General features: G+C 40.5%; 1 protein-coding gene across 3 annotated transcripts in view; it reads left to right on the top strand.

The window, feature by feature from the left end:
- The first annotated feature begins 2,649 nt into the window (after positions 1 to 2,649).
- The window catches only part of piezo1 (piezo-type mechanosensitive ion channel component 1), a 64,716-nt gene continuing 44,837 nt past the window's right edge, over positions 2,650 to 22,528 (top strand). For 2 of the 3 annotated variants that reach the window (XM_026356364.1, XM_026356367.1), the window contains exons 1-2: positions 2,650 to 2,923; positions 17,452 to 17,547. In XM_026356364.1, the coding sequence (XP_026212149.1) occupies positions 2,860 to 2,923; positions 17,452 to 17,547 (160 nt within the window). In that variant the 5' untranslated portion in view covers positions 2,650 to 2,859. The remainder of the gene's footprint in view (positions 2,924 to 17,451; positions 17,548 to 22,528) is intronic. The other variant, XM_026356366.1, reaches the window with a different exon arrangement.

Consider the following 22,528-nt stretch of genomic DNA (forward strand, 5'->3'; position numbering starts at 1 on the left):
TGGATAGATAGATTGATAGATAGATAGATAGATAACGACACCCTTACTATACATGCATGTATATACTATACTATAAATGGTTAATAATTTAGGCTACATAGGCTTGTGACAGATGTGATGGAAAATAAGCCTGAAAAATAAAAGCTCAGTTTTTTTCAAAGACACCCTCTGCAAACAAACCGGCCATTGACTGGTATGATGGCTTTAATCTTTGTAGAGAGTGGACTTTTTATAGCTAAACTGTGATGATGGTCATCTAACGCTGAGGAGATCAAGTCATCATTGACTTTCTAGTACAGTTTCTAGTTCATTAAAAACATCAACATCTGCAGCAGAGGGTGTGTAATCAAATGGTAATATTGTTGTGTATATGTATTATTTGTTAAAGTTTAAATCAAAGTGAAAATTAATTCTGAAAAGTGAATGATATGCATGATTAATCATTTCTGACAATCACCACCTGTCTTCACAGTTCATGATCAATGACACAGAACAGGGGTGCAACAACTATCTGCAGTGATAACAAGCTGTTGACAAGCTGCTACATTGTCATTAATTGCTCCTATTCTGCAAGGTGCTCTGCTGTTCATTACATGTGCCTGGAATTCCATCTGCAAGTCACATAGCAGCACAAGAAAGCTATTTTACATGTTACATGTTACATTTTACTTTCATAAAGGATGACAAAAGAAAAGACTGCTGAAAGCTGATTGTGATACTTTGATACAGTATAGTTCTGCCAGCATTTAGTTTGATCTCAAAGTGGCTCACACAGCAACAACATCCTACTTCCTCATTAACATAGACATATCCTTTAATTCTAATGAGCAATTCTACATTTGATTAATCTGTGTTGATCATCTTTTAACGCACACACCTTTAACACATACACACACTCCTGGACCCCTAAGTTTCTTTATACTTTGAAGGTTTCTGGGACAACGCCCTTAAACACAAATGAATAGATTAAGGAAACATAACAGGATTAACATGTCTCACAGGCCCACACTAATTATTATTGAGATCAAACTAAATGCTGGCAGAACTATACTGTATCAAAGAAAGACTGAATGGACATAAAGACATAAAAGTGATTCCTCTACATTTTAACTTGAATTTTACTTATTGTCAGTCTAAGTGAAAGACTTTATAAAGTATTTTCCCCCTGTATGATCAAAACTTTAGAATAAGCTTAATTGGTTTGATAATGGCAGTGGTTCCTAACTTGGGGCCCCTTAAGGTGTCCCGTGAAAAATCGGAGGGATTGTCATATGATTAAAGTAACAAGATAAAGGTGCATGTCTCATGCACAATTTGTTTTGTTTTTTTATGCTGAGACTCTTCTTCATGTTTGCCTTATTTTTGTCTACATGCAGGGGCAGCTCTAGTTTTTCAGACAAGGGGGGTACATTTGGACAGTAACTAAAAAGGTGGTGATGAAGTTCACTTGTGTAGACTTGTGAGTGATAACCTTGTATAGATGTGAGTTCTGTGTGTGATGCACACAGCTCTTCACTGTTCTCTCATACAGTACATGAAGTCAGTGTATGACTGAATTTACAAAAGGAACCCGTTTTCATGAAAATTTTAGACTCATAATATGCAGGTGGGTTATACATATTAATGATATAATGATATTCATGTTTCATACTTAAGGAATTGGTGACATCTGTCTTTGTCGCGACTCCCTAAACATTGTGAGGTGTCAAAAAACACATTTTTCTACATTTAATTGTAATCAAGTACCACCACCTTCTGACTCTGGCAGTGGGGCCACTAGATGTAACCAATCAAATTTGTACATTCAATCAGTTGGCTGACTCCAAAGCAAAGATGTGAATATACAAACTCCAGAGTTATGCGTCTTGCTGTAAGAGTCTTTTATTTTAGATGTATATCTAATACAACTTACAAGTACAAGTCAGGCATTCAATGTTACTCAGTACAAAAGTATTAGCTTAAAATATATAAATAAAATTATACCAAATGTAAAAGTAGCTACTCTTTATGCAGAGTGGCTCATTTAACATCTAAGAATACGATATTATGAGATTAGAATAATTTATGCACAATTGCCTTACTTTTATTGCAGCTGGTTGCAATCTATCGCAATACATTGTAATTTATTGGCGCGTTATATTTTTATTTCCAAAGTAATTACAGCTGTTAAATAACTAAAACTACATTATTTCCATCACTGTTAACCACGTTTCTACCGCTGCTCGCTAGGGGGCGCCGCTGACACACGCGCTGCAGGTGGGCAGCCGTGTGGTGTCAAGAAACATCGAACTGTGGCGCTAGTGTTGATTCACGTGGTCCTATTAGAAATACCAGTCTGGGGGCAAACAAAACAGTTACTTACAGCACAACATGTCCAACAGCCCGTTTGATAGTGTGCGTGTGTTTGTGTGGTCACTTTCTGCTAAAACTGAGTGGAAGAGCCGCAGCGAGCGGCGCGGTGCCTGGGCCGCCGTCAGTCAGACAGTAAGCGGCGGCGGCGACAGACGTAGCCCAGCGGAGAATAGCTGCTCTATGAACGCCCTTCAGGCTGAGCTGCCTATGAATCAGATTTTCCACCTACAGCACTGTTACTTCACACTGCTGCCGCTCCCCTCCTCCTCCTGCGAAGGAAGTCGCGCAGCAAAAAAGTTTTCTCCCTCGGCCGACAGCGAGTTGCGAGGAGAACAAGATGTTTGCTCAGCAGCTCTCTGTCCCGCCGTCGTTTTCTGTCCAGTCTCGATGGACTCTTCAGTAATGGCGTGTCCGTGCCTTTGGATGGAGTCGCTGAAGTTAGCGAACCCGCGTCTACGCCCTGAGTGACACCTCGTTTTGTGAGTATCGGTCTGCTGCGTGTCTGTCATGGATCTTCAGGTGATCGTCTGGTTCTTCTACTGCTTCCTGCTGCCCAGCGCGCTCCTGACAGGTAGGAAACAACCCAGACTGCAAACTTGGTGGTAGGAAAGCTGTCCAAAAGAGCCGTTTAAAACTTAAAACTTAAAATCTCAGTCCTGTGTGTGTGTGTGTGTGAGAGTGTGTCAGGCGACAGTGAGAGACAAGAAAAGCGATCTGTGCCTCAGGGTTGGAAATTAACCAAATGAACAGGAGCTCCAACTTGTTATTTTCTCCCCCCTGACTGAGGATACCGTGTGTGTGGCTTGACTCTCAAACATGTGGAGCCTGACCAGTCATAGGAGGAATATCTCCAGTCAGTGCTGATGGAAACCAAAGCGGCTCTCTGTGGCTCACACTGTTGGTTTGTGGAAGGCTCGGTGCTCGCATTACTCTGAACTTCTTATACTTTATTCTTATACTCTTATACTTTAGTTTGCTGCAGGTGGTTTCAGGTTTCTGCCCTTTTACATACCAATCCATTTCATTTCTAGTTGCATTTGCTCAGGTGCAGTCCTGCTGAAAGTTGCTCTGCAAGGATCTTCTCTAAACAATTCTGATGCTCTTCAGGATATTTATGCTTACATTGCTGCAATAACTAATTACTATGACAAGAGCAAGAACTCGAAGAGGATCACGTTTATTTGTTGTATGTGATTGAACAAAGTGGAAAAAATCAACTAGTGTGTATATGTAGAATGGCTTCACACGAACTATGTCAAGATGTAGAAATAAATATTACATACCTTCAATGTTTGAAAAAAAACAGCTAGATTACATGTGCAGCTGGTGTAGGCTACTGCAGTGGCAGAGCATTTTCATACGAGTGGCCAGACAGAACCTTGTACACAGGGGTTTTAGTAAATATTTATCAGTATTACATAGTTGTTTAAAATTCTTAATATTTCATCCACATTTTCAAAATGTGCTTTAAATGCTACAGATACTTCACCGTTAGAGACTTCACGTGAAACCTTCAGAGAAGTAAGTGGACAAAGAAAGTTCAAGAAACTAGCAAGTTGCTCATATGACGGGCGTTTGTGACTACCCCTGCATATGAATGTGCATCGAAACACCGCTGGGAAATTACTCAGTCCCTCAATACAGTTAAGTGACACATGGGACGGTCATTAAGGTTTAAGGGATGATTGAGGTCTTGGTGAAGACACTGACAAGCCTTCCCACTTGTACTTGAGCCAGGCTGTAATACTGGGGTTGTATAAAGCTACAGAGAGTGTCGTGAAAAACACAGAAACTTCCAAAAATCTAAATGCATTTTGATTATTATCCCATATGTTCAGCCTTGGTATACACCAACCCTGAGTTCTGAGATACTGTGGAGATGGCATTAAGCAGTTCTTTTCACTTCCAGTACAAAAAGGTGTGCTATTTACAGTATGTCCCTCTCAGTACGGAAACTACCTCATTAGCATCTTGTTGTGTCAGTTTTTAATATGACTCAGATTCAGGAATTCTGCTTGGAGTTATATACAGTATATATGATGCAGTAAATGTTCAGAATGAACAAAGGCGAGTCTGTGCCACAAAACATTTTTGTATCTGGTCTGTAACATAACAACACTTGAAGGATCCTGCAAAAATGGTGACTCAGTTTTCCAGTGATCAGTGAGCTGTTTAAATCCCTTTGTTTGATCCTCTGAAGCAGGCACAGTAAGTCAGACTTGTCATTCTGGAAAGCCTGTGTTAAGCCCAAAGATGGCTGATTAACCCTCTAATCTGGCTATCTGAATCCTGAAATCTCATAACTCACACAGCCAGGATATACACACACACACACACACACACACACACACACACACACACACACAAAACACAGAGCAGTAAAAACTCAGATGGTGACTTTATCTCTGTCTTTAAACCATCTTATGAAAATCAAGTCGTTATGACTGGGGGGGGGATACTGGTGCTGTGCGTATCCTGGCAGGATGTTACCAGACACAGCGTGCAGTGTTTCTGTCAACACTTCACAGGTTTTTACTAAGTCAAAGGAAGTGAAAGATGCCAATAAAGTTGCCACATTGCCACACACACAGACTAATGCACATGCTTGCCTTTCGTAGTTGTGAGGACACCCTGTGACACAATGCATAAACCAGCCTCTTACCATAACCGTCACAGCTGAATTCCTAACCTCAACTTAGTTTGTCTTTTACTGCAGTCTTTATTTGATTTGGAGATTTCTCCTTTAATTCTATTCCTCAACAGTAGAAATGTATGTTCAGTTGGATTGAAGTCTGGTAATTGACTTGGTCAGTCTAAAACCTTCCTTAAAAGTTTTGGATCATACTTCCATCATGTTGGTAGAGTTTAATCTTGGTCTCATCAGCCTTTCTCTGTACTTTTCGGCAAATCTCAACCTGGCTGTATGATTCTACGTGCTGACTAGGCGTCTTATCGTATGGCCTCTGTATTTATCCTTTGAAGTCTTGTTTGAATGGTGGATTGTGAAACCTTCACTCCTGCTATGTGGAGGTTGTTTGTTAATGACTTTTGTGGTTTTACCTTTCTCTCACAATGCTTCTGCCATCAGCTGCTGTTATTGTGCTTGGCAATACTGTTCTGTGTCCAGGACATTTTAAAATTGTTGTATTGGCTGTGTCTCATATTCATCTTTTGAGATGAAAAAACCATATCTGGTAACTTCTGTGCTCTTCTGTATGAATAGTGAGGCTGTGCTATAATGTCTGAAACTGATCATTTTGGGCATAATAACTGTTAATGATATGAGTTATTCCACAAGTGTTTCAGGGTTCAGCGTTACCTGAAGTGACTCGTTTGAATTGGACTGGACCAGACTTTGATATGTGTTTAATATCTGTTACTAGTATAAGTAATAGTACTTCAAGAAAGATCACATTTGTAGACATTAAGGAAATTTGCACATTTTTTATATTATTGAATCATCCTCTGATAATGGTGTACGGTTCAAATGTTTAATTTCCAAGTGTTTTAATGATTGCCTTTTAAAGGGATAAACACAAATGTCTTCTGTGTACAGCAAAAACATGAATTGGCCTCACTGTTCCAGTACTTTCGAAGGGGACTGTAGTTGTATGGAAATGATAGAAATAATATGCTGTGGCCTGCACGGTCACAAGATCCTCACTAGCTGCCCCCAAGGAGCAGTCAAAAACATTTAGTGAATCTAAGTTGTTGACCTGTTCCCACATGTACAGTACATGACAGTGTTACTGCATGGACTCACATGTGATCTGCCACCACAGCGGTGTCTTTTTTACAACCTGGATCAGTCTCTAGCAGTGATATACTAAATTGGCATTAGTGCTGATGTTGACAACACCTGTGACAGTGAGCCAGAGACCTCAGAAGTAGTGAAGCAGAACAAGGTAAAACGAGCACTGATATTTACATAGATTGTAGCTTAAGTTTGTGTGTCAGTGTGTGAGAGCAAATAGAATTTGGAGCCGTCATATTGAAAGAACCATACAAAACAAGAGCTACCTTGTTCAAGAGAGTGTTGTGGTTTGTGCTTGTGTTGTGCATGGGTGTTGCTAAGCCAGTGAGTCACAGCCATTCTACAGCAGGGCGCTTTAACAAGACTTCATGGCTCAATGAGAAATACTCTGCGTGTGTGTGAGCTGTGGTCTGTTTTGAACAAATACAAACATGTCACCCAGTGTTACACTGACAGTGGTTTTTGAGCAACACTGGATCACTTTGGCTTATACAAATAAGCAAACAATCAGGATTCACATATGTCAGCGTTGGCTTTAGGGCCTTTGTTGACAGTAACAGAAACTATAGTAGATGCTTTACAACTTTTTCTTGACTTCTGCACAGCTAAGTCAAACTTTCCAAAGTGCTGGCTTCTTTTTTCCTCCCCAGCACTTGGTAAAGCGATGCTGGTGCATATTTGAGCCAGCAAATACTACTTACTTAGAGCTTGTCACGTTTAGGAGAGTTCAGAGCCAGGACAGCATCTGCTCTGAGGCCTGTCTGTATTGGAGCATTAACACATGGAATATCTGAACACACAAGTGGCTTTCTGGAAAAATTAGATGTCACTGAAATGTGAAAACTGGCACATGCACCCCTGCACCAAACTGTAGAGGCTCTGACCAGCTCCTTCAGCACGAGACTATTACACCCACAGTGCAAGAAGGAGCGCTACCGCAGGTCATTCCTCCCCACATACATACTATACAACACAGTACTACAGTGACACACTATGTATCTACACAGTGTATTTCATTTGTTGTTGCTGTTGTTGTTTATGTCATTTGCTTTTATACTGGTGTTAACTTTATATCTATCTATCTATCTATCTATCTATCTATCTATCTATCTATCTATCTATCTATCTATCTATCTATCTATCTATCTATCTATCTATCTATCTATCTATCTATCTATCTATCTATCTATCTATCTACTGCATCGGGAAATAGGACAGTTATTGGCATTTATTATTGTCATATTGCTATTCTGCAGGTGGGTGGACCTTGACTTGAGGTATTTAGTTTCTTTAGTAGAGTTCCTTTAAACAATTACATTTCGTAGTTCGGATCAGGGTTAGATAGTTGAAGGGACATACATGGGGCCTGGGACAACAGGGACTGTTATACATTGATGTTAGTTGGACAGATTGGCTCCTGAAGATTCTGTTCATCAAGCCAGTGAGGCCAGTAGTTTAAGCTGAGCACATTGTAAATATAAGTTTAGGACAACTGCAGAGTATCTGCTCTTTGGATAGGTCAGAGTAAGACTTTTCAGACAGCTGAAAGCTACGTTAGATCAGATGGCTGAGTAGATCTGACTCTCTGCAGGTTTGTACCTTCACTGGATGGTACCAGAATATATCCAGGTAGAGGTATGTGTGGGTTTGTGAGAATTCAGCATCAGACTGGAGACACAGCAGGGACACTCTTCTGGGTATAGAGTGTAGTAATATGTCCCTAAAAACCAGAAACAAGTTAGCATTTCAGCACTTTTCGTTCCAAAGTCATGTGAACATCATCAGGACAGCTATCTACTGTATACTTTTTAGATCAGCTTTGATTTTGACACAGATATGAACAATTCCAGATCAGGACAAGCTAAGATGAAAACGCTTTTGTAGAAGTTGAAAACTTAGTGGTGTTGACGTAGAAACTGTGTGACTGTGGTGTAGTTTGTTTATACCCTAACAATAACTTGCATTATATTTCTGGTGATTGTATTTAGGCTTTAAAAATCATGAAAGTGGTGTTTATTTGTGATTATCCTGCTAAGAAAACATGGATATCATAAACTTTTCTTTGTCAATTCAATTCAATTTTATTTGTATAGTGTTTTTTACAATTGACATTGTCACAAAGCAGCTTTACACAAGCAAAGAAACTACGGACGTTTACATGGACAATAAATGTGTATGAATCATAATAATCAGATTGTCCCTGATGAGCAAGCCGAGGGCGACGGTGGCAAGGAAAAACTCCCTGAGAAGGCAACAGGAAGAAACCTTGAGAGGAACCAGACTCAACAGGGAACCCATCCTCATATGGGTGATTACATGCTATGTGTTAGGCAGCAGGCAGTCCAATAGTTAATGTCTTTAAGTTAATGTGGAGTCCAGTTAGTTATTTGAGGCTCTGGTAGACTTCTAGGAAATTCCAGTCCTGGACTATCGAGCATGATCGAGCATTGAGCACTGGTGGGGCACCAGGACGAGTCAGACAGGTCCAGAGGGCAAAGGGTGGAACGACGTGTAGCTCAACAGAGAGAGAGGAAGAGGGAATGAGAGAGAGGGAGAGAGAAAGAGAGAGAGAAGAGGAGAGATAACAGTTCGGTGTGACAGGTTTGTGAGGTTTGTCACAGATCTTATTTCTGAAATAACCTTAACCTCCTGATAATTGGATCAGCCTTATTTAGCCATGAAACTTAAATTACATGAGATCCAACTTGAATTAATCCTGATCATCATAGCTTGTTCTCTGACTTTACTAGAAAAAAAACATTTGTTTTATATTTTATTCTTTAAACATAAACACATCTGTCATGTCTGTTACTGTAGGATGTTTCCATTTGCAATATGAGACACTAGAATGTTTTAACCCTCTATCCCATATTCCACTTCATCCAGCCTTTTTGCACTTGCGCTGCTTAACATACACACAAACCAAAATAGCAGGGAGAATACACCCACACAGGCCCCGTGCCCAAAGTCTACCACTTTGTGCTCTTGGTGACCATAAACTAAAAGGCTGCTTTTGATGAACATCCAGATATTTGGTCCTACAGTGACATTTAGGTTTTTTAGCTGCTCCTGCAGCTGCTATCAGATTTCTGTCTGATGAGTTCCAATGAGCTGAGGCCTGCTGTAATCATCAGGTCCATGTGTGGTGTGTTTGTTTTCACTGTCATGGAAGAAATGAACACTGGGGCCACAACGGGGTGTTGGGGGACCTAACATATACTACCCATAAATTACCTTCTGCGCCAACACTGTGTGTGTGTGTGTGTGTGTGTGAGAGAGATTAGTGTAAATTATTAATGTCTGTTTGCCCCTTTTCTTTCCACAAAAACAGGAAAGCATACACACAGAACGTTCCATTACTAAAAAAAGCTGAGTTGGACAGCTCCTTCATCACATGTAGCTTCACTGCTCTCAGCTGTGGTGAGTTCCACATGAGACCTGTTAGTTTTTCCAGTTTAAATGAGGAGTGAAATCTAACACATAGATAGAACTGGCTGCATTTTAAGTGAATCTAACGTTGCTGTTGAATATCATCTTAGCAGTTAACCAGCCGTTCCAAAAGAGGTCCAGAGCAGATTCCAACATGGCTGGGCTCTGCTGGAAAAGAGGAATTTGAAGTCCTCATTTTCCAGACAGTTAACAGTGGATAGCAGCTTCATGCCTTTAAGTATAATCTTCTCTGCAGGATTCAGGGAGCCATGTTTAAGAGTTTAAGTAAGAAATGGATTTAAGGGCACACTGGGTAGCCTTCTGCAGCTTGAGGCTTGTAAACCCAGCAACGCATGGTCAAATCACACACTCTACACAGCATCATGAGACATTCTAAACCTCAGAGAACCGGGTAGGGTGAAAGGGTAGAGCTGGGAAACACACTTAACAGTGGCATGACTCACAGGAGAAGTTAATTATTTCAAGTGAAGAAACAGTCAGCGGTCAGTAGAGGTCATTGCTTTTTACCGATGTGCACTGTTCACATACTTGCCTGTGTGCTTCATATATATCTGGAGATTTTAAAAGTCTAAACATTAGGGGGAAAACTGGTGCCTGGATACATAAATACAAGATATTTATGATGTGTTTGCCTGCACATCCTAAATAACAGTAACACACATACTGTGTGTGACTGTGCTGTTTAGAGTTTAGAGTGCAGAGTTTGGCCCACAGGAAGACTTCCATAAGCTGGCCAATCAGAATAAAGGTTGACAGGATGTGTCTTTAAACATGGAAGCTCCAATAGCTTTTTTTAGTCTTGAAGCCAGAAGAACTGTTGCATGAGGAGACATTATTACATGCGTTTGCCTTTTTTTAACATGAAAATCATATAACCTTGTATTAGTGGAGCTCAAGATTAAAATATAAATCGTAAAGTATGCATAATATTTAACTGTGAACCTATTAAAGTGTTTCACCACCTAGTCCTACTCCTCATACACAGACAACTGCATTCTTGTGTAGAGCCAGTAGAGCTGATGTCAGCTTGTTTTAGGGAGTGGCACAATGCTCCGCTACCTAAAGCAAACTGACATGGAGCTAAAGGTCATTACTGCTGTCTTCAGATTCCTATTCCGTACTGGTTCCGTGATTTGTACTGTATTGTAGTGTTAGTGTCTAGTGTGCAACATTTGCTCACACTAATACAATCATGAGGAAAAAAAAGACCAGGCAGAAGGTAGGATCTCTGTACACCAACAGTAAGACAGGATGGTAGACAGGGATTTGACTGCTTCTGGTCTCCGATTACAGGATGAGAGAACTGAGCAGGAACCGAGAACCCACCCCCCACCCTTTCATCTGCCCTACTTCTGCTTCTAACTGGAAAACCTTTTTTTAATTTCCATGTTGTTGATGAGGGGACCAGGACTAACTGGGAACACTGAAACTGAAATTTGAGCAGAGCATAAGTGCTACTCAAGCGTCATTCCACACAGACTCTGACCTGCGTCCAGCATCTCGATCATCAGAATAGCTCTGTGTGTGTGTCTGTCTGCAACCCTCATGACAAAGGGGACAGCAGCCAGACAAATTGTCTTAACTGGGCTGACTGACAGCACAAATGTATATTGGCTCATCAGAAAAAAAACAGTTTCATTTCTGATTTTATTCATTTTCCACTGTGTGCTGCAGAGAGCAGTGAGGAAAGTGAGTAGCATCAATCATCACAAAGAGCTTTTACTCAGCTGTCTGCGACAATCATGCTTTACTAAACGCAGCAGGGAGGGAAAAAAGTCATGACGCGTAAAAAGGGTGACAAACATGTCACGCCTGAATCCGAACTGGTCTTAACTACAACATCCCCAGTATTTGCAACTCAGACGATCCAGAGGTACTTTTTCTTAAGTTAAGAATCTGAATACATCTAATACCAGCACCCAGCTGACCATTGGTTTAGTGTTGGGCTAAGAATGAGAAAACATGTTAGTCATGTACTGATGCAGTGGTTGAGAGAAAAGGATTTGTCTTCTGATGAGAACTAATTTCACTTCCTCAGACTGTGGGGGAGGGACTTACTTTGGCAACCCTGAAGTGGCATAAAAATGACTAAACCTTCACTTTGTGCTGATCACAAGCTATGACACCACCACCATGCATAATGAAATGGACTCACTTTGGTTTCCTGTCACACAGTGGTTCATAACACAAGTGGAAAATAACATGAGCAATAAGGAATCTGAACAATTGCATAAGGATATTAAGTAATTTCTATTTGCTATTTAGTTTAAATCCATTTAACTCATTCTGATGCTAGCTATATGTTTGGTTACTGCTGCCTCTTCAGACTCTGCTGTCCTCGGTCCTGCCGTCCTTCTGTCTCTGCAAGAAGGCTTTGTCCTCACCACTCAGCTCAGGCTGCTCATGCCTTGCATCTGCTGCAGATATGGTGGTGGTGGTGGTGCTGCTCCCTCTGTGGAACACTCTATACATACAAACTAAATGGCTGAACATAATAAACATAGCCATTATAAATCAAAATGTTCAGCATTGTTGTTTTCATGCACATTCCAAAAAAGTACTAGCATCTATCTGGCAGCCTGACAGAGCTGCAGAGTGGCTCAGTGCTCCATTGTTATCACTGTAAACACTAAGCTGCGGAGGTCAGCAGCAGCAGTCATAAGGAGATAGACGGCGGCTGCTGCTCTCATGAACACAGCAGTTGAATATTTTGCTTCCTTTGTATCCATGGCAACCACAGACACCAAGTTGAAAATGGCACAAAAGGTAGTTTTATCTGTACCTCGGTTTGTTTAATACAGCCACAATCTGAGTTCAACTTGTACACCGCTTCAGCATCACAGCAACATCTTTTAACATTTGATTATTTACTATTTTTATTAATTTTATTATATTAGTTTGCAAAATACATTAGGCATGTCATATGACTACCCTCTTTCTCTAGTGTCAGCTCCTCGGTTGAACTGTGTGATGAAGTTGTGCTGCTGTATGTGGATCTTGCTGGTAGATACAGTATGTTAAATCTGATATTAAACTTTACTGATGCTACACATAGTTTATTTCCACCAGGAAGTCAGTTTAAAACACCGTTATAAACTAATCACATTTCCGAAGCTCTTGCTTGAGAATTACAATCATGTTAAAATTGTAACTCAGTTCCACTCTTCCCTTACTACGGCCCCGCTGCATGGCTCTGTTATATTCAGATTTTGGCAGTGTTGTTCCAGCTGTGTCTTCTTACAGGAGTGTTTGTCTGTTTGTGTATTAATTGTATTAAAGGGGAATTTGTCTTCTTACTAATGGGTAGGTACATACAGTACAGATAATGTGTGCATGGATTCGACACCTCTTGGACTTTTAGGATATAAATCATCAGGCCTGATGTCAGGCACAGACACAGACACAGACATGCTTTACCAGAATTTCCCTTCAGGGATTATTAAGGTTTATCTTATTTGACCTGAGAAAAGCATCAACTGAAAAAGGGACCAGCACAGAAGGCGTGGTGTCATAGCACAGAAGGGTAGTAGTTTGTATTGATATTTTTTCACTGGATGGCAGGAAACAAGGAACACCCAGGAGTGATCTAGTGGCCCACAATAACACCAGAGCCGCTTTCTCTTAGTTTATATATATATATATAAATGCCAGCCTGGTGGAAGGCAGCTGATGACTTCAGGCATTTCAGCCACAGTGTTTAGGATGGTGCCTGCAAACATTCCTCAGTCAGTTTTTCTGTCCTGACAAGTTTTCTTCTCTAACTGTTTCTTCGTTCAAGAAACTAGTTAGAAGCAAAAACACTATCTGACAATCAGTGCAACTATGCGCTCTGTGTTAGAAATGAGTGGGAACCTGTTTGATGTGTAACAGGGAGTAGAAGCCCAACCCACCCATAAAAAATAACAGCAAAACAGAGTTATGGCAAACATATTGCAGCCTGCATTGCATTCTATCATTATTGCATGTCCTAGAAAAAAAGTCAGACTGAGATATAGATGGGTGGTGACCTTTCAGTTGCTAAGCTGTAATTTTACCCCTGTTCTGTGCAGCCTTACCTATGAGAGTGCAGCTTTGCATACTTGAACCCTCTACCAACCACTTTAGAAGAGTCAGGGCAGTTCTCCAGATCTTGTCAGGACCTCCACAGTTTTCTTGAACTGCCTTTATTTATTGATGTTTCAGATGGTGAAAACTGGCAGCTTGCACATATCTTTTTTAATAACTCTTCACTGCTTTGTAGGAAGCATTTATCCTTATATTTGCGCCATGAATAGTAGAGTAGCATGCTAATGTCCGTGAGGTACACTTGGTGTAATGCTACCTTCAAACACTTTTATGATTTTAACTTAATAGAAGAAGCACAGATAATTTAAGTTAAGTTAAAATGAGTGAACACATTTTTTAATTGCCACTATTATTAAGAAGCATTTAGCACAAAATGTGCAAAGAGAAAGAGAGGCAAAAATCTGAGCCCTGGAATGAAGTGTTGCAACATGTCCTACCACCGCCTGCCAGTGAGGAGAGATGTAAAAAAACAAACCAAACCATAACTGTTGCATCAGACACTGAACAATAATTACTCAGCGCCTCAACATTAGACACCAATAGGAAACATGACAGGAGAAGGAGAGCAGAGTGCTGAGATAGGTGATGTGGTTACTAAACAGTGTTATCATGTCTGTCCATAGACATAATTTTGGGTGTGTTTGATGATTAACTGGGTAGCAGTAGGGTGGAGCTCCTTAACACTCTGCTTCTTCTGGATGTGGGGCCTGATATTGTTGATGTTGACAACAATGTGCTGCTCAGAGACAGACTCATTAGGATCAATAATAAAGAAATCATGACCACAACATTGCTACTCTTTATTTCTTGAAATCTTTTATTTGAAGTTAAGTCCTCTCTGGGGTTTGCCCTCTGGGGTCCAGTGAAGGGCTAAGTGGGTGATATATTCTGGTTCATATTTGGTACTGTGGTTGGCTATTGCATAACAGAAAATCCTTTAAAATGGTTCATTTAGTTATTTCGGTAATACTAGGAGAACTGAGAGATGACCTCACTGAACAGAGGAATAGGCTTAAAGTGATTAATTCCCCACCTGTTGGAGAACAATGGGCTGTGTGAGCTAGTTGACAGTTAGTGGCAGTAAACTACTGGAGCTCACAGGCCTTAACATTCATATACACACACACAGCATAAATGAATACAGTGACTTGGCATTTTACCATCATGTCAGATGATCAACTGCATGAGTCGCATAAGGAAGAGGGGAAATGCTTCCTCCCGATCAAAGCCAACACTGTTCATTGCTGCATTACAGCTGCAGTGGTTTAGAGGATTAATAGGGGGTTTCCCCGAGTTATCTACCAACTGCCAAAGCCTCTTCCTTAAGCACTATGCTGAACCATGAACACCAAAGCCTAGAAATACTTCAATTAAAGGATCACTTCAGCCCAACTAAAATGTGTTTTCTTTCTTCCCTCTATGCACATAGACTTGGTTGTTTTTTCTAGGTTTAGACATTTCTGTTCCCACCCATTCTCTGATGCTGTGTTGGGGTAAGAGTGACTACCCCAGATTGGGTAGCTGCCAGGACATATCAGATGTTTAGTTTAATAGGGAGTATATTCAGCAGTGCAGCCAAGATTTGAACTGGCAGAGGCTAAGAGAAAGCTCCTGGGAAGAGCATTCGGTGAAAAGAAAAGCTCACAGCTCACAACTCAACAAGTTGTTGAGGTCAAGATTTGGTTTGACTGGACAAAAAAAAAAAAAAAAAAAAAAAAAAAATTGAAGAAAGACAAAGAAAAAGGGATTTGTCAGTGACATTAGGAACATGAACAGTAGCTTGTGTATGAATCAAGCTGCAATAGCTGTGGTATCATGGAGCTTTAGTTGTGGATTTTCAGGGCTGGGTTTGTTTAGTCAGTGTTGTCCCAAAGGTTACACTACAATGTCATTTGGTCATAATAATCATAAAAAAATGCAGCTCAAGAGACACTCAACAATACCTTGTAATATCTAAATGTGGCTGCCTAATCTCACAATATTGTGCAGAATAGCAGGAAATGTAGTACGTGTTTACCCGAGGGCTCTGACATGCCCAACATGTCCACAACATGTCTGTCCTTGACATGTGTTAATCTGTCTTGAAGCAAAGACAAACAAGAGCTAAAGACAGGAAAGCATTAAGAAGACAACAAGGTAGGAGACGGTACTTTTACAGTCTGCCTCTGGTGTACTGCAATTCCTGCAGACAGACAGGAAAATCCTATGTTTTATGCTTTAACTGCTACAGGAAGTAACAGAGTGCTTCTGTGTTGATTCTTTGTCTCAGTTACTGAGTCATGGTTCTCTCATAAAGTGATTCAGAGAGATAGAAAACCAGGGTTAGATTAAAAAAAAAAAGGGAGAACCAACTTGTAACTGATGTCAAGCTTTGTAGTTTTTAGGATATATACAGAGGCTGACCTGAAGGAACTGGGACAAGCGGTAACTTATATTCATATCCTCACTGTGGCTTGGCAGTAACCCAGAAGATTAAGATATCTTTAAATGCGCTATATTGCATATAATATTCTGTTCAAAGATGAGCATGATCCCAATCCAATATAAAATTCCCTTTTGGTGGATGCAAAACAGATACCTTTAAATTTCAACCTGTGTACAACCTGATGGTTAATTCTTAATGGTCAAAATTTAATCAATATGATTTAAGTTACATCATTAAGTATGATAAAAGTTTTGACTGGTCATAAATGCATTGGGGAAATCTTTAATTTCAATCCTGTCCATGAACGTATGCATAAAATAAATATATAAGTAAAACAACCCATTTAGTAGTATTTTCTGCTCGTGGTAAAATTAGTTTTTTAACTTTTAATGATTGTAATAGAAACCACATGTCAATGTACCAAATCATCAGTGCTTTAGTTGTTTGTCATGTTTGATTACCAGCTCAGGGCGAAAAGTTCAGAAGTCAGAGACGAAGAGGCAACAGATAAAAATCCATATTTGTGTTTTGCTTGAATTATTTTATCATGAATGATTAACTGTGTACAGAATCTGGGTCAACATTTGGATCTGCTACTGTTCCCATCATATCATAGATCCACTTTTTTGGAGTGTTTAGACAACTCATTGTCACCTCCAAGCTCCAACTGTGATCCCAGCAGGTTGAGATTAATCGAGACCTTAATTTCCTTCAGGGAGCTAATAATTATCACTGCGTGTGTTTAACAGGAGGAAAGAAGCCTGTACATTTAGTTTTTTTTCCAGCTCTTGATCTTGACAGATTGTCTTAATTCCTTCAAGCCTACAACACCCAATAAAATCCCAATGTTGTACTTAATGTGCAGGAGAAAGATGTGTGGAGTTTTCTCTAGTTGGAAGCAAACTGCACCAGACAGTAAGAGCTCTCTGAGGGTGAAGTGTTGATAGTGCTGCACTTCTTGAAGCATCACTCTTTTAGCAAAAGGTGATACCGCACCCATCTTTATGTTTCAAAAGTAGATCACTATGTTTGTGAAAAATTTAACTGTGACAACATGAAATGTTCCATTAGTGCTGTGCAAGTCAAGGTTCTCAAAATGTTTAGCTGTTTTAGGACACCTGAGCACTTAGATCTGTGATCTTCATCTTTCCTGTAGCATATGAATTCAACACAATACATGTGCGTTATACTGTAAAACGGAGAGCATGGGTCATTAGAGTGAAAAAAATCTGTGCTGTAAAAACAAAATATCCAATGTATGTGTATGCTGGGACAGGGAGACTGGTCAGATTTTACTGTAAACTGACTGAATTGTGAAAATATATTTTGACAATCAATATCTTCTTCATGTCATGTATTTCTGAAAGCATGCTGTTGTTTGATTCAGGTGTCTCTGTCTTTACAGCTTGTCTCTTTCGCTTCAACATCCTGTCGCTGGTTTATTTCCTCTACCTGCTGCTTCTGCCATGGTTCCTGTGTCCCAACAAACACACAATCAGAGGTAAGGCGGTCTATGTTTGCATAGAAGTTTGTTCATCCTCTCTAATCAGCAATAATTTTATCCTCATTTAGGATTTGATTTGATACAAGGAGATATGAGTTTAAGTGAGTGAGTGGACAAGCAAAACAAAACAAAACAAAAAAAAAAGAAAACACTGCAATTCTGCATCGCTTTACCACAGTTGACAGAAGAACTGGATACTTGAGAAACAGTGATGCTAGTGCAGAGCACAACAGCAATGCTTTTGTGCAGTGCAACATGATTGTTAAAGGTGGTGATTATGTCCAATAAGAAATGACCTAACGCGTTCTTATTCTCATTACCTCTGAACGGAAGATGTTCATGCTAGGCTTTGTTAGCCTTAGGCACTTAGGAAACCATTCTTATAGACTAAGACCCAGTTCTTTGGCTGTCAAAGCGCATTGGGTTCAGTGTTTAGTTTCTTTTTCAGTGACAGTACAGTACAGGTTGGGACAGTACAATATGAAGGTGTAGAGAGTTGTGAACCACTTGGCTCTAACCAGTGTGACCTGTTACAGTGGCAAGAAAAACTTTGTGAACCTTTTGGAATTTCATAGTTTTCTGCATTAATTTGTCATAAAATGTGCTCTGATCTTCATCTCTTCTGAAAATAATAGTACACAAACATTATATGCTTTCATGTTTTTATTGAACATAACATGTAAACATTCACAGTGCAGGCTGGAAAAAGTATGTGAACCTTTGGACTTAATAACTGGTTGACCCTCCTTTGGCAGCAATAACCTCAACCAAACGTTTCCTGTAGTTGCAGATCAGACCTGCACAACGATCTGGAGTCATTTTGGACCACTCCTCTTCACAAAACTGTTTCAGTGTAGCAATATTCTTGGGATGTCTGGTGTGAATGGCTCTCTTAAGGTCATGTCACAGCATTTCAATCGGGTTGAGGTCAGGACTCTGACTGGGCCACTCCAGAAGGCATATTTTGTTCTGTTGAAGCCATTCTTTTGTTGAATTACTTGTATGTTTTGGATCATTGTCCTGTTGCATCACCCATCCTCTGCGGCGCTTTAGTTGGCAGACAGGTTACGTTTTCCTGCAAAATGTCTCAATAAACTCTGGAATTCATTTTTCCATCAATGACAACAATCCGTTCAGGCCCTGAGGCAGCAAAGCAGCCCCAAACCATGATGCTCCCTCTGCCATGTTTTACAGTGGGGATGAGGTGGTCATGTTGTGCCTTTTTTTTCTCCACACATAGTGTTGTGTGTTTTTTCCAAACAACTCAATTGTGGTTTCATCTGTCCACAGAATGTTTTGCCAGTAGTGCTGTGGAACATCCAGGTGCTCTTTCGCAAACTTCAAACGTTCTGCAATATTTTTTTGGGACAGAAATGGCTTCCTCTGTTGTGTCCTCCCATGTACTCCATTCTTGTTTAATGTTTTCCATATTGTAGATGTGTCAACAAAAATGTTAACATGTGCCAGAGATTTCTTCTGTCTTTAGCTGACACTCTAGGATGCTTCTTTCCCTCATTAAGCATTCTGCGCTGTGCTCTTGCAGTCATCTTTACAGGACGACCACGCCTAAGGAGAGTAGCAACAGTGCTGAACTTTCTCCATTTGTAGACAGTCTGTCTTACAGTGGACACATGAACATCAAGGCTTTTGGAGATACTTTTGTAACCCTTTCCAGCTTCATGCAAGTCAACAATGCTTGATCATAGGTCTTCTGAGAGCTCTTTTCTGCGAGGCATGGTTCACATCAGGCAGCGCTTCTTGAAACCGGTAAACCCAAAACTGGTGTGTGTTTTTAAAGGGCAGGACAGCTTTCAGCAACACATCCAATATCACACTGATTGGACTCAAGGTTGGCTCACTCCTGGCTTTAATTAGCTCTTGGGGAAGTCATTAGGCTAGGGGTTCACATACTTTTTCCACCCTGCACTATAAATATTTACATGTTATGTTCAATAAAAACATGAAAACATATAATGTTTGTGTACTATTTTAAGCAGACTATGTTTTTCTATTGTTGTGACTTAGATGAAGATCAGAGCACATTTTATGACAAATTACTGCAGAAAATCATGAAATTCCAAAAGGTTCACAAAGTTTTTCTTGCCACTGTACATCTCTGTAGTGCTTCAGTCTCAGTATGCACAGAGATTAAATGCATGCCTCCAAATCCCTTCTTACTTCCATAAAATCATTTCTTGCCTAAGTGCCAACAGACCACTGTGTCTCTGGACTTTGCTGCTCTAAATGTTGTTTGACATCGTTATGTTGGTGTTATAGTCAAACAGTCATAGCTGATACTGTCATATTGGACTCTAAACGTTTGTTGTGTGTGCTGTTTATTGGACTTGCAGACATGAAGATAAATTACGTGTGAATTATGAAAAGACAGTCCTGAGAGGAGGGGACGTCTTGACAGGATGGAGTATAAATAAAAGATGAAAGCTGTTTGTGTTGCATGTGTTAACAAATGAGACTTGAGGCCAGCTGGAACACAATCATTCAAGGCTTTCACAGCTCAGACGCTGTTAATACTGTGTCTGCTGGGTGTACAAGGAATTTGTCTGCTGGCCATTTATTTAATTAACATTTTAGAAGTTGAAAAGAAGATTAGATTAATGTGATTTATTGAGTAGGGTTAGAGGAATGAATCAGTCAACAGCAAAGTCTGTTTGGTGCCTCAGCACTGAGGAGTCTGTGTGAAACATCTTGTTTTCCAACTCTTTGCTGTTCTCCATCCATCAGTGCAGCAACCACAGGGAAAGGGCAAAGAGGCTGTGCTGCCTTCTCCTGGCACCAGCTGTGGCTCTATATGTAACACTCATGTTTGAACAGAATCAACATTTTCCAAAACAGAGAACTGCTCCTGACTGCCAAAGGCCATTATTTCAGTTGGCTGAAGAACCCAGAAATGGTCCAGATTCCATAAAAGGTACTTATGCGTACTTTTAGCAGGCCAACCTGTTGGTGGAAAGTATGTCACATACAACTAGATCTGCATTCTGTATGCATCTAGGACTTCGGCATACAACACTTTTTGATTGCTGTGAGGCCTTGTGAGGGAACACAACCAACCACTAAAGCTGCTGCACAGTTTCGTTACACTGAGTTACTCTCCTCTTTTAGTGGAAACTACCAGTTGCACATTTAAATATGCTGGCTCAGACAGAAATCTGTGAAATCCATAGAGGGCTGGGTTGGAAATACAAACAGGGGAGGAGGCCACACCACTGTGACCCTCTGTTCTCAGGCAGCATCAACCTTTGAAGGGTAGCATGTCCTGTACTGTACAGTTATCCTGAGTATCCCCTTCACCTGGACTCACTGCTGCCTTGAGCTGCAATGATAAGTTGCACATTGTCTCTCCCTTAGCAAGCAGACCGATAATAAAGTAAGCAGAAATTCCAAGCAAGCATGACCTTATTTCAACTTCTACATTGTGATGTTTCATGAATTACTGACTTTTCACTGACCAAATAATAAATGGAGAACACTACAGTCAAAGCAGTGGCATTATTTTGATTTTTTTTTACCAGTTTCGTGTTCACCCTAGTGTGGGTGAACACGAAACTGGTTCAGAGTTGATGGCCTGCAACCTCACTTATTTATGATGCTGCTGAAAGCCCCTACACTCTGAATCGAGTTACAGCTAGTCACAGCTTTTATCACAGATTTACGGGATCTGTGGATCGCACTACTCCGCCCCACCTCACCCTCTTAAACCTGACACTGATGTCCACACCAATGTGTTTTATGTGTGACATGCCACCACAGAGACATTTAGTATTCCCAGCTGACTCATTATGGTGAATCTTTGAACTATTAAGACAGGGTTTAAGATTAAGCTGTGACTGTGCTGCAAATGACAGTGATTGTACAGCAGGGTGGTCAGACTCAGGACTGACACCTGCTGTACATGGAACATGTTGAAATGTACATAACTCTTTGTGCAGACCACCATGAACCATACTGCCACATGGCACTGGTGTTATAAGGAAACTATTATTTAAGGTTTGGTTCCTTGTAGGCACAAAAGGACTTCACTAGGTTTAGGGAAGCATTTTAGTGTTAGTGGGAACAGGAAACAGGAAGCAACATTTTATTATGCCATCGACTGACCCTGACCTCTGACATTTTTTACTTTTCACCTAATGGACGAGATTCATAGCGCTAAGGACTGCTAGAGCGCTTTGTTCCTCAAATGTAAACGGAACATTCTGGGGCCTTTGCCAGGCAGAGGCTGCTGCCAGACGGACAGTCATGGTTTACTGGTGGTGTTATTTTTTCTTATTATGAACAAATCTCAGATAGTCAAAGCAAAGGTCCATCTCGCAACACTTCCTGACTGCAGTTCTAACCCTAACTCCAGTTTCTGGAAAACAATGAAGCCTCAATGGTTTCAACAGCAAGTCCACAACTCCTGCACGAGAAGCTGCAGTTGACGTTATATCAACCGGGCACATAGAAGATTTACATTTACATTTAGTCATTTAGCAGACGCTTTTATCCAAAGCGACTTACAAGTGAAGAACAAGGCAAACAAACAAAATCTAAAGAGAAACAACATCAAAGATGTGAGTACAAGAGAGCAGAAATATTATATATTGTGACGAGCCTCAGAGTGAACAACTCTTTTTATTTTTATAAATCAGAACAGAGTGACAACAGGTCTCAGTGCAGTCTTTAGTCACCCCCGGAAACACTAAATCTCCCGCCTGTTTCTCCCGGGTTTCCTCTTCCCCACCCCCGGAAGCACACCTGACATCACACAACTATATACACTTCAAAATAAAAGAACCAATTAAAAGAACCACATAACGCATAACAGGAACTGGAACAGTCAAACACCAACAGAACAATGTGCCCCACCTCTGGGTCGCTACACAGCCCCCCCCCCCTAAGAGGTTTAAGTGTCCCCACTAACCTCAGTCCATGCAACAAAGTCCCTTAAATGATCAGGCCGGCGCCGTTGACGCGCCGG

The sequence above is a fragment of the Anabas testudineus genome, chromosome 15 (genome assembly GCF_900324465.2).
Source record: "Anabas testudineus chromosome 15, fAnaTes1.2, whole genome shotgun sequence".
NCBI classification, from domain to species: Eukaryota; Metazoa; Chordata; class Actinopteri; order Anabantiformes; family Anabantidae; genus Anabas; species Anabas testudineus.